Source organism: Paroedura picta, chromosome 2 (genome assembly GCF_049243985.1).
Source record: "Paroedura picta isolate Pp20150507F chromosome 2, Ppicta_v3.0, whole genome shotgun sequence".
In the NCBI taxonomy this organism is placed as follows: Eukaryota; Metazoa; Chordata; class Lepidosauria; order Squamata; family Gekkonidae; genus Paroedura; species Paroedura picta.
Window position 1 is genome coordinate 147963027 of NC_135370.1, and position 15609 is coordinate 147978635.

Genomic DNA, 15609 nt, shown 5'->3' on the forward strand with positions numbered 1-15609 from the left:
TACCCGCCTCGGTGACAACTCTATGGTTCGGCCTCTACAATTTCCGGTAGTTGTGTGCGTCATATCCGGACGGTTCTGAGATGCCGGTAAGAAAAGATTCCACCGGGAAAAGCAGAAAAACGGCCGCGTTTCTCCTTCCCTTTCCCCCGCGGGCAGTGGAGGGGAGGGGCGGCGGCGGCTGGGCTGGCCTCGTAGCGCCCTCCGTCCCCTGTCGCCCCCGTGTCCGGCCCGTGGGAGGAGGCGCCGCTCCCCTTGTCGTGGGAGTGGCCTGGCTTTAGCCGTGGCCTTGTCGTAGGGCAGTCGATATGGAGCAGGACGCTCCTCGCCCCTGCAGGCCTCTTGCCGGCCTGCCTGCCTCCTGGTGCCGCCGGCGTGGTTCTTCCTGTTCCCGGGGTCCCTGAAGGGTTTCCCTTTAAGTACAAGTAGAGCTGCAGAGCAGTGTCCACGTCCTTGTCCGTCCATGTTGACGTCCTTGTCGGTCCTCCATCATGGCTGGTGATTTAGACAGTGGCTTGTTTCCTGTCACTTCACTGTGAAGTTTGAAGACTTCCTCTAGCCTCTGGTAGGATGCTGCCCAGGGTCTTCAAAGTGCATAGTGCTGTGCAGTGTTCTGTAAGTCAAGCGGCAGATTTCCGAGTTAAATCTAAATGCTGATGTTAAGACAGATAGGAGAGGTCGTGGAATTAAATGAGGAACAGGAAGGTTGGGCCATAACTAGGGAGTTGAAATGAAATCAGAAGAGCTTTTAGCAAAACGTTAGTAAGAACTTCCTGACAAAGTGGTTCCTTAGTGGAAAGGCTTCCTCAGGAAGTGGTGTTCAGGTGGGTAGCCATGTTGGCCTGAAGTAGTACACCAAAATTTGAGTCCAGTGGCACCTTTAAGACCAACAAAGATTTATTCAAGGTGTGAGCTTTTGTATGCATGCACGATTCCCCAGACCAGGGGTAGTCAAATTGCGGCCCTCCAGATGTCTATGGACTACAATTCCCATGAGCCCTTGCCAGCATGGAATTGTAGTCCATGGACATCTGGAGGGCCGCAGTTTGACTACCCCTGCCCCAGACAATGGAGGTAGTAGCCTCTCCAAGGTTTTTATGCCAAACCTTGATGGCCATCTGGCACCAATGCTGAATCTGTGACTCACTATCAATTTGGGAAGATCGTTAGAGGGGGCAGGCAGGGGTGAGGCCAGTGCTTGGCTGTTGTGTCACTTTCTTATAAGCTCAGGATAATACCAATTGCCACTTTAGATCAGGAAGGAATTTTCCTCCAGGCAAGATTTGTCCATGGATCCTGTAGGTTTTTTGCCTTTCTCTGGGGATAGAGTAGGGGTCACTGGGGGACTGCAGGGGAATTAGCTTTGAATTTCCTCCATTGTGCAGGGGATTGGACTAGAAGATGATCCTTGGGGTCACTTCCAGCTCAATATTTCTGTAAGGAAATGCAATTATATGGACATTTTCTTTCACTTGGCACTAGGGATTGAGAGTTTTTAAAGGACCCAAGACAGGCTTTACATAATAACTTGCAGAAAGCTGGGATGTTGCTTATGTGAGTTGTGCTTATACTGTAGGAACTGAAAAGTGTTCTGCATATGCTTTATTGCTTCTTGACATATGCTGCTCTGAACCACAGCGCTGCAGATTGTTTCTGGCAGTGATGTTTTGTATGTTCTGAGTCTTTGCTAGGTAGGATAGCCAACTCTGGGAAGGGAAATTTTTGATGCTGTAGAATCCGCCTGCTGAAGCTGCCATTTTTTCCAGGGGAACTGATCTCTGTCATCTGAAGATGAGTTGCAATCCTGACAGCTCTCCAGATCTCATCTGGAGGTCAACAAACAAATTGCTATGGGGGCTTAATAGCCTGATCATGACTGTAGAAAAGAAATAGGACTTGGTTTTTATGCCCCACTTTTCTCTATCTTAAGTCTCAAAGCAACTTATAATTGCCTTCCCTTCCTCTCTGCACAACACGCACCTTGTGAGGTTGGTGGGGCTGAGAGTATTCTGAGAGAACAGTGACTGGCTCAAGGTCATCCAGTAATCTTCAGGAAGAGGAATGGGAAGGCAACTGTAAGCCGCTTTGAGCCTCCTTCAGGTAGGGAAAAGTGGCATATAAGAACCAACTCTTCTACTTCTTCATGTGGAGAGGTGGGGCATCAAACCCAGTGCTTCAGATTAGTGTCCATCACTTAGCCACTACACCATGCTGGTTGCCAGAGGATAGTGAGAGGAAGGCTTCTGAGAACGAGTTCAGATTAAGCCAGTGTGAGCATTGTATTATGTGAGTTTAATATCTGGTCACTTTTATTTCTGTTCTCTTTCAGATTAAATTGATTAGTTCTCTACTGCAGCTTCTCTCAAGAAGATCCTCACAGAGTTGTGGGGCTGAAATATGTGCATAATCACAGAACATAGTTCATTTTGAACTTTAAGCTTTGTGCCTTACCCAGGTCTGCTTTGGGAATCGGAAACTTGAATCAATGTTATCAGATGAGTTAGAGTCTAAACCAGAGGTAGGTAGTGGCTTGATGTATCAATCTGTGCTATAAATATTATCATTTGTGAGTTAGCATATAGCTATTACAAACAAGTGACATCTTTTTCATTAAGTCTTCCAAGTTAGTGGTCTGCACCCAGGAAATGTACCTGCAGGTTACATTTAAAATTAAAGCACTTGATAGTTTCCTGGTGTAGGGTTTCCTGGATCCTGTGACATCAGAGCACCTAAGTTCACAAAAGTTCTGTGACATTCTTGGAGAAGCTTGCAGTATTAAGACTGTGATCCTGCTGATGGAATATAATATTTTAATTTTCAATTACTCTTTGAGACCTGTAGTAGCATTCTTCCACAAACACCAAAGAGTATCAAGAATGCTCACCTCAGAATTTCCAGAAAGGTTACCGATAACAGAATTAAAAGTTAATGAGATTAAGTTCTGGGTCTGGACAAATGTTATGAATATATACTCATAATTCAATATCTATTTTTCATTATTTGGCTTTTGCTCACACTGAATGCTTCCCATTATGTGCTTTCATTTGGATATCCATTTTCCTCTGTACTATTGCATATTGGCTAGCCAGGTTGCTAAGATTGCAGACAGACCTTTCGATGTGGAAAGGTCCTAGCAAGTGATTTTTATCCCTTTATTAAAATCTAAATAAAATAAAGTGGTAAAAGCTATGGGAAAGCCACAACATGTCATTCAAAATCAAATAAATACTGTGTTTCATTGCCCAATATATATTTCAAGGGTAGGAAGCTTTCCTTGCTTGGCTAATGATTAGATATGGCCATAATTAATTAGTATCTGCTAGGAGAACTAGTACCCACCCACAGTGCATGCATGCTCTGTATTTATTTCTAAGAGCTATCAGCTGGTGAAGCTCTTTAAAAGATGTAAAAGCAATGGTCTAGCAGTAGCATCTGAAACTTAATTTTTAAAGTGATAGTTCAAACTATTGCAAAATGCAAACTGTTGCCTTGCTGCAGTTTTCAAACACTTGTCAAGAGCAGCTCCATGCACATTTCAATAATCTGAAGAGACATTTTGGTGTAGTGGTTATGAGTGCGGACTTCTTGCCGGGTTCGATTATGCACTCCCCCACATGCAGCCAGCTGGGTGACCTTGGGCTCTCCACAGCACTGATAAAGCTGTTCTGACTGAGCAGTAATATCAGGGCTCTCAGCTTCACCTACCTTACAGGGTGTCTGTTGTGGGAAGAGGAAAGGGAAGGTGAATGTAAGCCACTTTGAGACTCCTTCAGGTAGAGAAAAGCGGCATATAAGAACCAACTCTTGATATAACCAGGGCATGCACAATAATAATCTTTTCTATCAAGGAAAGGTTGCAGCTGACTAACCTGCTGAAGCTGGTAAAAGACACTCATGGCCACAGCTCCCATCTGCTTACCTAGCAGTAGCCCTGGAGTCCAAGACTACAGACATGTTCCTTCAAAGGGAGTGCAACCCTGTTCCAGACAGGTGATACCTTAAATCCAACTTCCATCTTGTTGGGATTAAATTTCAGTTTATTAGCCTGCATCCACTCCAAAACTGCTCTCCAGTTCATTGTGTCTGCAACTTCCTTGGGATCAGCTGAAAGTGTGAGAGAGTTATCTGCATATTAGTGACACTCCAGCCCAAACCTTCTGATGACCTCACCCTACAGTTTCAAGTAGATTTTAAAGAGAATAGAGGATAAGATAGAACTTCATAGGCCAAAGAGTAGAATAAAGGTCTTGCAATCACTCTTTAGATCCTACCCTCTAAGCAGGACCAGAACCATAGCAGACTGGTATCTTCCAATTCCATTCCAGATAGGTGGTTCAACGTGATGGTCAATGGTCCTGAAAACAACTGAGAGGTCAAAGCAAATCAGCAGAATTCCATGCCCTCTGTCCCTCTCCCAATGCAAGTCATCTACCAGAGTGACCAAGCCTGTTTCAGTCCCATAACCAGGCCTAAATCCAGACTGGAAGAGATCTAAAGCAGGGGTAGTCAACCTGTGGTCCTCCAGATGTTCATGGACTACAATCCCCATGAGCCCCTTGCCAGCAAACGCTGGCTAGGGGCTCATGGGAATTGTAGTCCATGAACATCTGGAGGACCACAGGTTGACTACCCCTGATCTAAAGAATTTACCTAATCCCAGAAAATTTGAGTTGTCCAGCTACCACCCATCCAGTGATGGGTTACTGTTAGGTTTCTCTGCAAGGCTAAGGTGACCACCTCCTCTTGAACCCAGTCAGCCAGCTCCCCCTTGGAAGATTTAAGTAATTGGGAAGGTCAGGGGTCATTCAAGCAGATGGTTGGCCTTCCAAGGATCCTATCCACATCCTCAGACTGAATAAACTGAAAAATATCCCACACAGTTGGACAAATCGGCACCCTGGTACCACTCAACCCTGTCACTGCTAACATAAAATCTGTCAGAACAGATATGAACCAATTTATCTTCAGAAATGCTGAGCAAAATAGTCACAACAGGCCACTGAGCAGTCCAGCTCCTCCTACCAACCAAATTCCAACAACCTTCTGATCCTGTCAAACAGCTTTGCTGTGTAGAGGTGGTAGAGGAAAAGGTGTTGAAAGGGGACATGATTGCTCTTGTTATGTATTTGAAAAGTTGTCACTTAGAGCAGGGGTAGTCAACCTGTGGTCCTCCAGATGTTCGTGGACTACAATTCCCATGATCCCCTGCCAGCATTTACTGGCAGGGCTCATGGGAATTGTAGTCCATGGACATCTGGAAGCCCACAGGTTGATTACCCATGACTTAAAGGAGGGTAGGGAGCTGTTCCTGTTGGAAGCAGACGATAGGACCCACAGTAATGGCCTTAAACAATGTGTAGAACGGTACCAGCTAGATATCAGGGGGAGAAATTTCATTGTCAGAGTAGCTCAGCACTGGAATTGGCTGCCTAGGAGATGGTGAGCTCCCCCTCACAAGCAGTTTTTAAGCTGCAGCTAGACATTCTGGATGCTTTAGGCTGATCCTACACAGAGCAGAGGGTTGGACTAGATGGCCTGTATGGCTTCTTCCAACTCTATGAGTCTGTGTTCCTTTGCTGCTCATCACTGCCACAGAGTATGTTATAAAATCAGTTTTTGCCTGTGTCCTATTGGATTTGATATGAGCCTTATTTTTATTTCATTTTGTACCCCACTTTTCTCTGCAGTAGGAATTCAGTGGCTTACATTACTCTCCTCCATTTTATCCTCACAACAACTCTGTGAGGTAGGTTAGTCTGAGAGGGTAACTGACCCAGAGTCATCCAGTGAGCTTCCAGGGCACGAGTGGGAATTTGAACCTGAGTCTTCCAGATACTAGTCCAGCATTCTTAACCACTACATGACACTTTTGCTGTAGCCATCTCCCTTGTGAAATGAAAAGGTTACCTGCAGGCCTTCAGTAAACCAAAGGGCTACCTGGCCTTTAACACCCAAGGGGACACCTGGGAGCAATCATGCTAACTGCCTGGGTTGTTCCAGAGGTCAACCAGGAGTCCACAATTGACATTTTGCTTGATTTCTGACACAAAACAGAGGCTAGTTTCAAGACTTCTTTATCTGGTACCTCCTGCTGTTAAGGCAAAAAAATTAATACTAGTTCTTGAAGTTGCAGAAAGGGTGAGAGAGAATTGACAATATATATCTAACTAGTCTACAAGTTCCAAAATGTGCATCCAGCTCATGGATTAGATTGCAAACTGGCACGTTAAGGGTAGAGGTCAAAATATGTATGTTGTCAGTTTTTAGGTGGCTGTCATGTTATTCAAATCCTCAAGGTCTTTTACCTTTATTGGGATTCAAACTTTATTATGTCAATAAAGGTTTCTGAAATTGAGTTCCTCAAGTAACTCAAGGTCCGTTTCCCCTAATATTTCCCCTAATATGTCCGTTTCCCCTAATATTGGGCCTAATAATGAATGGCTAATTCCAATCTAGCTGGCAAAAGATGGACCTGAATGCTCTTCAAAACTGGTCCTCAAAACCTCATGAACTTTTAAATGTGGGAATGGAAAGGGCAAAGTTAGATGTTACGCAGAGAATAATATATTCAGAAATAAACAGAGATGCTGAGATCACCAAAGTTTATTTCTTCTGACAACACAAAATACATTGCTGCACCTGTCACTTATCTATATATTTGTTCCAATAGATCTAGAAAGGCATTCACATTAGCTGGAAGTAAGGCAGTTTTGGAAGGGAAATACAAGGAACCTTATAAACAGAGGCTTTGCAATTTTTTAGAAGAGGAGATTGAATCAATCAAACATATATTTTTCAATTGCTCGTTTTACAGTAAGATACACGAGGAAATGATTAGCCCTTTGTTAGGTGGATTTCTTGGGCAGTAAAATACAATTAAGCTAAATTATCTCCTCTCTGACAGTAACCATAAGACGACACGGCGGGTAGCTAGATTCTGTGTTCAGGTTGGTAAGATCAGAAACACGATGCATGGCAAATGAGGTTAGGATGGATGCAATTTTATAATCTGGATTATTTTATTCTCTTTTTAAAATTTATTAATTCTAAAATAATTTGTATGGACATTTTAATATTTAGGCTGTATATTTTATATCTAAACTACAATTGTTATTGTATATTGTTTTTGTATTAGACAGGACCGTAATTAATGCATGAATAACTGACTACCTAACTAGTTTGCTTCGTAGCTATGTAGCAGATCTGGATATCTGCTGCTGAATTAAAATATTCACTTATTTTCCAGCTGCTGGTTCAGTTTGTTCAGAACACATCTATTCCACTAGGACAAGGGCTTGTGGAACCAGAGCATAAAGACATTACCTGTCTGTCTCTCCTTCCAGTTACTGAATCCCCAGAATGCAACAGGTTAATGTTGCCAGGTAAAATTTTAAGCCGCTTATTTTAGGAAAACTGAAAATAGGTATGGGACAGTATTTAAGATACCCAATGTTACATTATTGCAATATTGCTGAAGAATTTTAGATATAGAATATTCGTTCTCTATTATGGCATTGCTAAGCTGCAGCTATCCTTAGATGTAGTGAGATACAAATCTTAATAGAGAATAGTTTATTTAATTAAGCTAGCATTTTCTTATGGTATTCATTTTAAAATGAGTTGCATGATCTCTCAGATTTTAAAGAAGCGTTTGATTCTCTTCATTAGATGACTCTCCGGGTCATGCTAGCCCTTCAAAGGATGTTTCCTCTTCTGCTGTCTTGCGAAGCCTCCAGGTGAATGTTGGCCCTGATGGTGAGGAGACAAGGGCAGAAACTGTGCAGAAACCACCTGAGCTTCTACCAAGTCCTGACACTTCTAGCTTATTGCAAGACCTTCAACCTAGTGATAGCACTTCCTTTATCCTCCTCAATTTAACGCGAACAGGTAACTTTTATTCAGTGTCTGAGTAGATTCTTAAATTGGCAAGAGAGGCCTGTCCATGTGAGTTCATAATGATGTTTTCAAAAACATGGAAAGGTGACCTCTGCTGATCCCAAGCAGGAGTCACGTCACCATCAGCAGCTCTTTCCAGTCCAGTGACTGGAAATGTTCTTGCAGATATTATTGGAGGCAATAGTTCTCTCTTTCAGTGTGATGAAACTGCCTCTCCTCTAGGTATCGGCTCGCCATCAGAGCACTTGGTGTTTGTCCAGGATGAAGCAGAGGATTCTGGGAATGACTTCTTCTCCAATGACAGCACAGACAGCAGTACCCCATGGTTTTTGCGAGTGCAGGAACTGGCCCATGACAGTTTGATTGCTGCCACTCGAGCCCAGCTCGCAAAGAATGCCAAAGCAAGCAATAATGGTAAGAAGGCTTCTGCTTTTGCAGGGATTATTTTTCAAGGCACCATGTTGCTTTCGTCAGTAAAAAATTTCAAGATGTCTTATATACCTTTTGGACATTCATAAAGATGATTTTATTGAGGGAAAATAGTCTTATTTTGACTATATCTTGCTGGTACAATCTGTAACAGCTTGTGCTGTTGTAATAATTGAGCAAGGGGTAGGTGGGAGGAGACTGGGTGGGGCTTGTATGGACTTTGGCCCATTGGGCCAAAAGTCCGGACAGGCCCCGCCCCCCACAGCCTGGCCAGAGGCAATCTGGCGAGATTGCAGCCAGTTTGCCTCTGGCCGCTGACAGGGAAGCAGGTAACTGGAGCTCCCGGGAGAGGGAGGACAAGCGGCCTTTGCTGGTTGGGGGAGACGGGGAGCCTAGGGGCCTGCTTACCACAGCCCATTGAAGCCTTGGGGACCTGCGCAAGCGGCCTCCGAGACTTTAGCGGGTCTCGGCAGACCTTTGCTGGTTGGGGGGAGGGAGGGCTGCCACTCTGGGGGGTGGGCAGAGTGAGGCAAGCCTTACTGCCTTCTGTGCCTTGGGGAAGCCTCGGCTGGCCGCTAAAATGGTGGCAGAGCCTTCCCCAGGCTGCGAAAGGCCTTTCCCTACTTAGGGAAGGGTGGGCGGGGGTGCAGGCCCAGGGGAGCATACAGACAGCCCTCCCTCCTGCACTCACTGGCCCTACAATCCGGAGCCATCAGCGCCGCCATCTGCCTGTGCCGCCCTGCAGCCCAGCTTGCAGAGGCTGAGTGGGCGGGGGTGGGGCTTGCTGGGCCCCTGACTTTCCACCAAACTTGCCTTGACTCTGCCAGAATTGCCCTGACACTCCGGACTCACCTGCCGCTGCCCTGTAGCTCAGCTGGCAAGAGTCAAGCAGGCACTGGTGGGCATGGCCCCTGCTGGGTCCCCCACTCTCCACCGGACTCACCCACCTCTCCGCAGCCACTCCCATCACACCCCCCATCCGCCTGCGCCGCAGGGGGCCCAGCTGGCTGGAGCTGAGCAGGCCCAGGTGGGGGCAGGACCTGCCAGACACCTGACTCTCCGCAAGACTCGCCCTGATGTCCTTGGCCGCAGTCATGTGGCGTCTGAGCATTGACAGAACACTGGCGGAACAGGGGAGGTGCGCTGGCCACAAACGTTTGTCCCTGGCCTCTACCACAGGTGCCTTTCACTTTCCCGCCCTTCTACTCAAAAGAAGCCTACTTCAGGGGCAGACTAGCCCGGCCTGAGCCTGCACAGCAGCTCTTCTTCCTGCGGAAGCTGCCACAGGGTGAGAGGCAAGCCAGGGGACCCCCAGAGAAAGCGGACTGCGGCCTTTCAGGGCCACGGGCATCCGATGCCCACCACCAAGCTCCGGCTGCTCTATGCCTCCAGCCCCCTCCTTCAGCCTCCCGACCTAAGCTCACGTGGCCCAACCCCAGGGGGAGGGGGAGGCCACCTGCAGGGACCTTTGCAAGCCTTCTCTGGGGCAGCGGAATTCAGGAGCAACCCCCCCCCCCAGACAGGTGAGGCGCCTGCCAAGGTGCTGTGAGGCTGCAGGAGCCAGTTTGAGTCTGGACAGGCACCGACAACATTAAATTCTCAGCAGAGGCTTCCCTGTGAACAAGGGCTTTCCTCTCTGTAGTCTTCTCTCTTTCCCACCCTCCCTTTCATTATATATTTGTCTCCCTGCTCTTCTTTCCATCTCTCTCTTAATTTCTTTCCTTCTACCTATATTTCTTGCTATCACTCTCTTTTCTTATCTCTTTATCTTTTTCTATCTTTCTCTCTTTCTTAATCACTTTCTTTCTACCTCTCTTTGCTTTTCCCCCCTCCCTTCATTCTAGCGCCCGATTTATTAGCTAAAACGGGTTTTAATTCTAATGATTTGATAAAAAGTCATTTTGGTTGCAAGGAGCTACTCTCCCTCTGACATTCTGTTGGCTTATGCCGAACTGAAGACCAACATAAATAATCTTTCTATGTCCATTTGTCTAGTTCTGCAGTCTTTCCATCTGACTTGGAATCATAGAGATAGAAGGGACCTGCAGGGTTATCTAGTCCAACCCCCTGCACTATGCAGGAACTCACAACTACCCACAGTGACCCCAGTTTCATGCCCACATAATCCCTTCACCAAAAATCTCCAGAATCTAGCCTGGCCTGGAAGAAATTCATCTGCTATCCCACATTGGCAATCAGCACTTCTCTGGGTATGCAAGGAAGGGCCACAAGAGACAAACACTGGCACATCCCTTCCTGCCCATCAACGCACAACCTGCATAAAATCAGCATTTCTGTCAGATGACTATAGTCTCCGGTTAAAAACTTCCAAAGAACCCACCACCTCCCAAGGAAGCCTGTTCCACTGAGGATCCACCATAATGGTCAGGAACTTCTTCCAGATCTTTAGCCGAAAATTCTTTTGAATTAATTTCAACCCATTGGTGCTGGTCCGCCCCCCTGGGGCAACAGAAAGCAATTTAGTAACAAAAGCAGATGTAACCTCTTGTGTGTAATGGCTCTGGCAAGACCCAGGCACTGTGGTCCAGAAGCTTTGCAGTATATACCTGCTGAACACAGTCAAAGCAGGATGCAGTAGCATGTAGTCAGACCGTGAATGGGCTTGTAGGGAGAAATGGAGTACCATGCACTTGCAGCTCTTGGCTGCTTTGCCCTGTAGTTGCTGCTGGACTATGAAGATCACTTAAGGCCAGACATGCTCAGCAATTGCTGGTGCTAAGATTTCTAATAGCATGATGGAAAATTACATCTCCATAGTACACTGTTCCCTCTTCACAGCATGAATAAAGCAAGCTTAATCTTCTGAGCAAGGGATCCAATCATGCTGTCCTTGAAGTAGTGCTGAGCCAACATTTGTGTCAAATCTTTTGTAATTGGTTGCTGAAGGATGTGAAATTGTTCACAAGGGAGTGGGCTTCTGGGGAGGGAAGAGGCAATGTATCTTCATTGTTTACGCATTTGGACTAGCACTCCATCTTGATCCCGTTGGATGGAGGTAGCTAGTTGAGGCATCTGTGCATTTGTAGTATGTTGAAAATAGTGTTGTGTAGACATTCTTAATTGCATTGTATTCCTTTCAATGGGATGTGTGGCTGGATTACCCCTCCATTCAGCTCCAGTTAGTCATGCTAACTCTGTACAGCTAAAGCTGGAAGAGGACGAAATTCTTGCTATGTAGTGTTGGTAGGCTTTGAAACTACCAGCACAATGTGTCACAGGAAGTAAAAGGCAGCTTAGTTGCTCAGGTAAAGGAGGACAATGAGAGGTGTTTGCTGGCCATCAGTGATGACTGTGTAGCATCATAATCACTGAGGGTCCCTAATTAGCAAATGATGTATTGTAAAAAAGCCCCTTCACATACATGGCATCCAAGGGGCAGTTGCCAATTCTCCAGGCGCAGCAGGGAGATGCATGCAGGCAGCCAGATAATTTAAAGGAATGCAAAAAGATGTTGTCCCAAAACAGAAGCTAAAGCCAATAGCCAGTAATCAGTCACACACACCAAGTCTGATAAGAGTGAAGTCACAAGCCAAGGGTCAGACAGGGAAGCAAGGTCCAAGAAATCAAGAACAGGCTCTAGAGGTGCAGGTCCGGAAGGAATAGCATTGCCACCATGAATGGGCTTTTCTGTTCATGGCTTTTAAACCTGATATGCAGCTAATCATCCACAGCTGACTCGGGGAGGCCAGATCTCCCCTGAGCAATTAGCTGTGCACTCCTCCACCTCTCCTGCAAAATGAAGTGTTTCTTTCTATGTCTTTGCTCTCTAGGTTCAGGTGATGAGGGTGGGGAACCAGCTGATCCTGGAGCTTCAGCAACAGGGTTGGAGTCCAAAGGCTGGAGGTGCTGGGTACTTGGACCTGGTTGTGGTTCAGGCTCAGGGCTGGGTTCCAAAGGCAGTCCTGGTGCCTCTGAGTCTGAAACTGTGGGCAGTGGTTGAAGCACAGGGACTGATCCTGGCAGGACTTGATCTGCCTCTTCTTCAGAGTCAGACACAGTTTCAGCTAGCTGCCCCCTGTCAGCAGTAGATAAGAGGACCAAGAATTTTAAAAGTATGGGAACGAGAGAATTGAACCACATGAAAATTCAGCATACCACTGACAAAGTATATACAAGATCAGTGTCACCTGTATAGGGCTGGTTATATGCAATAGTCAAATGTCCAGTTTACAGGTTTGTATCTTATTATTTTTTGCTGTTAAGCATCTGTCACCTTTGCACCTACTTCTGACTTCAGTTTCTTTTTCTCCCCCTGTTCCAGGTGAAAATGTTCATGTTTGCTCAGGAGACCCCCAACTGAAAGAATCCAGTCCCATCCCTCACCTGCCCCGTGTGGAGAAAAAACTGAAGTGCACAGTTGAGGGCTGTGACAGGACATTTGTGTGGCCGGCCCACTTCAAATATCACCTAAAAACCCACAGGTGTATAGACTTGCTATTGCTGTGACTTTGCAGAGCTCTGCAGACTGTATAGGTATTTATGCAGCACAGTATTGGTTCCCACTATGGAACACTTCAGCATTCAAATACAAGGAATAAATAACAAAATGACCTCTCCCTGTTCTTGTTTGAATTCAAGGCTTGACTGGAGAGTCTCTATATCATGTGAGCTTTTACAGCATCTTTTAATTCTGTTTGTCCTGCTTAAAATTATATTTTAGATGGGATAATAATAGTCCTTGCTTTAGATGGCTACACCAGATGACATGATCACTAAATAGCTGCCTGGGTGATGGGTAATTCTTACTGCCTTGTTTTGTGCACATTGTCATGAATTACTGTTACATTTTCATTATGCTAGAACACATTTCCATTTATAAGAAATTAAGCACCACTCCAACAGAAGGTGTCAAAATATAATCTCAGTCTAACTCATCACTTCACATAAAAGCACATTGGGCTACAGTTCTGGCCATGTTTCTTTGGTGCTCTTTGATTGTCTCCTCACTACCATATCTAACTGCACTTAATGCCCCCCACCCCAGCTTTGCATTACAGAAAGCTCTTTCATAATAAAGGACAGTTTGCTCCTACCAACGTGTCTAATACTGGCATGAAAACTATTTTGTCTTTCAGGAATGACCGTTCCTTTATTTGTCCTGCAAAAGATTGTGGGAAAAGTTTCTATGTACTGCAGAGGTTGAAGGTGCATATGAGAACGCACAATGGTGAGAAGCCATTCATCTGCACTGAGCTAGGCTGCGGGAAACAGTTCACAACAGCTGGGAATCTGAAGAACCATTTGAGGATTCACACTGGTGTGTGCTACTGTTTTTAATCTTACCACTACAGCTGTATACCACAGATCTGCAATTAATATAAATATTAATATAAATATATACATTTTTGAAGTGGCTTACAAATATCTGCATTCAAACCAATAAAACATTAATATCAGCAGCTATCACAAATTATCAGCAGTTTATAAAGTAGCTTCTTTTATGATAGAGGGCATATGGGGTAATGCTTTTCAAGTCTGTCTCAACTGATGGGTAGATTTATGTGGGAGAAGACTGTCGTTCTAGTCAGAGTGTTATTAGGCTTATGAAGCAATAGTAACATTTAAAATTACACTTGGAAGTAAACTAGGAGCCATTGCAACTGTGTTAAAACTAGTGCAACAACCCTAACTGTAACTTGCTGCAATCCAGGGGAAAAACCCTTCTTGTGTGAGGCTCAGGGGTGTGGCCGTTCCTTTGCTGAATACTCCAGCCTTCGGAAGCATCTGGTTGTCCACTCAGGTATGAATCATGGAATAATGCCTCTTAGAGATTACTATATATATATATAGTAATAATATTATAAATATATATATATATATATACACACACCTTGTTTTTTTCCTGCTTTGCTAATTTGCCATTTAACATTCTCCTTCTCAATGCACAAGATTGTGGACCAAATTTATTTACATTATTTATAGCCTGCCTGTCTTGCTGAGACTCAAGCAGAGACGATCCGTATTATATATATTAGTTTTATGTATTATATATATATATATATATATATATATATATATATATATATATATATATATATATATATATATCGCTGAGACTCAAGGCAGATAACATAATGTAAGTCAATGCAATCAACAGGATGAAACAGTTAAAGACAATGTCGTATGGCTAGGATTGTAGAAAACTGAAGCAAAGCATAAGTATTTAACAAGACACGTTAAGCAACCCAGAAAATGCAGCAAGAGCAAGGTAATAACATATAGCAACAGATCACTAGATACTATATATGACAGTATAGTCTACAGTTCCATTTCCTTTTTAAAGCTTCTTCCTAAATCATTCTGTAATAATATAACCCTGTCCTCTTTCCAATAGTGCCCTCTGGAACAACTCTGTTTTACATAGTTTGCAGAATGCTAGAAGCATGGGAGCCTTCCTGCTCTATTCAGGCAGGCCATTCCATAAGGGGCGGGGGGGGGGGGATCACAAAGAATACATATGTGTATGGCCAGTTATTGATCTTGCAAAAAGGCACCCTGCTCAGATGAGTGAAGCTGTCATAGTGGAGCACAGCGGGAGAGGTGGTCCTGGAGATGTGAGGATCCAAAGCCATGAAGGGCTTTTGCATGGAATAGCCAGCACCCTGTATTGACCCAGTGGGAAGCCAGTGGAGTGGCTGCAGAATGGACATAACATTTGTGATTTCCCTAGTTCGAATTAATAACCAAGCTCTGGTGTTCTGCACCAGCTGTAGTATCCCAGGGCAGACCTATGTACAGTGCATTACAGTAGTATAGTCTCAGTGTTTCTTTGGCATGGCTTCAGGTGACCAGATTGACTAAGTCAAGTTAGGGGGCCATCTTCCTGGGTAAAGCAAGTCAGAAGAAAGCATTTTTCACAGTTTGCTTCTTTGTATTACCCCTAGGCTCTTAATCAAGCCAGGAAGGGTCCACTGACCCTTATAGGTCAGGACTTATTGGACAGAGGCTCCACATTGCTTATATTTGCTGGCAGCTTGGTAAGCTTTTTCTAGTGCTAAACTGGTCTGTAAAGATGAGAAACTAGTTCTGCAAAGAAAATGGATGCTTCACATTTAGCAGTTCTTTTTACCTTGTTTTTTTTTTAAAGGAATAAAGCCCCATCAATGCCAAATCTGTGGGAAGACATTTTCTCAGAGTGGTAGTAGGAATGTTCACATGAAGAAACATCATTCTAGAGCTGGAACAGTTAGCAACATTAGCAACACACAGCATGAACCAACAGGTAGGAACTGAACAGACTTGGGAAGACAACCTAATCTTCAATAG

At 44.7% G+C, this 15609-nt stretch overlaps 1 protein-coding gene across 6 annotated transcripts in view; it reads left to right on the forward strand.

Moving 5' to 3' along the window:
* ZNF410 (zinc finger protein 410) overlaps window positions 1-15609 on the forward strand; it is a 19221-nt gene continuing 3612 nt past the window's right edge. The window contains exons 1-9 of one of the 6 annotated variants that reach the window (XM_077323193.1): window positions 1-86; window positions 2327-2515; window positions 7244-7379; window positions 7666-7884; window positions 8116-8307; window positions 12605-12764; window positions 13419-13600; window positions 13994-14083; window positions 15431-15565. In XM_077323193.1, coding sequence (XP_077179308.1) covers window positions 2483-2515; window positions 7244-7379; window positions 7666-7884; window positions 8116-8307; window positions 12605-12764; window positions 13419-13600; window positions 13994-14083; window positions 15431-15565 — 1147 coding nt within the window. In that variant the 5' untranslated portion in view covers window positions 1-86; window positions 2327-2482. Of the gene's footprint in view, window positions 87-115; window positions 613-2326; window positions 2516-3832; window positions 3988-7243; window positions 7380-7665; window positions 7885-8115; window positions 8308-12604; window positions 12765-13418; window positions 13601-13993; window positions 14084-15430; window positions 15566-15609 lie in introns of those variants that run through there. The other 5 variants (XM_077323194.1, XM_077323195.1, XM_077323197.1 and 2 more) reach the window with 5 other exon arrangements.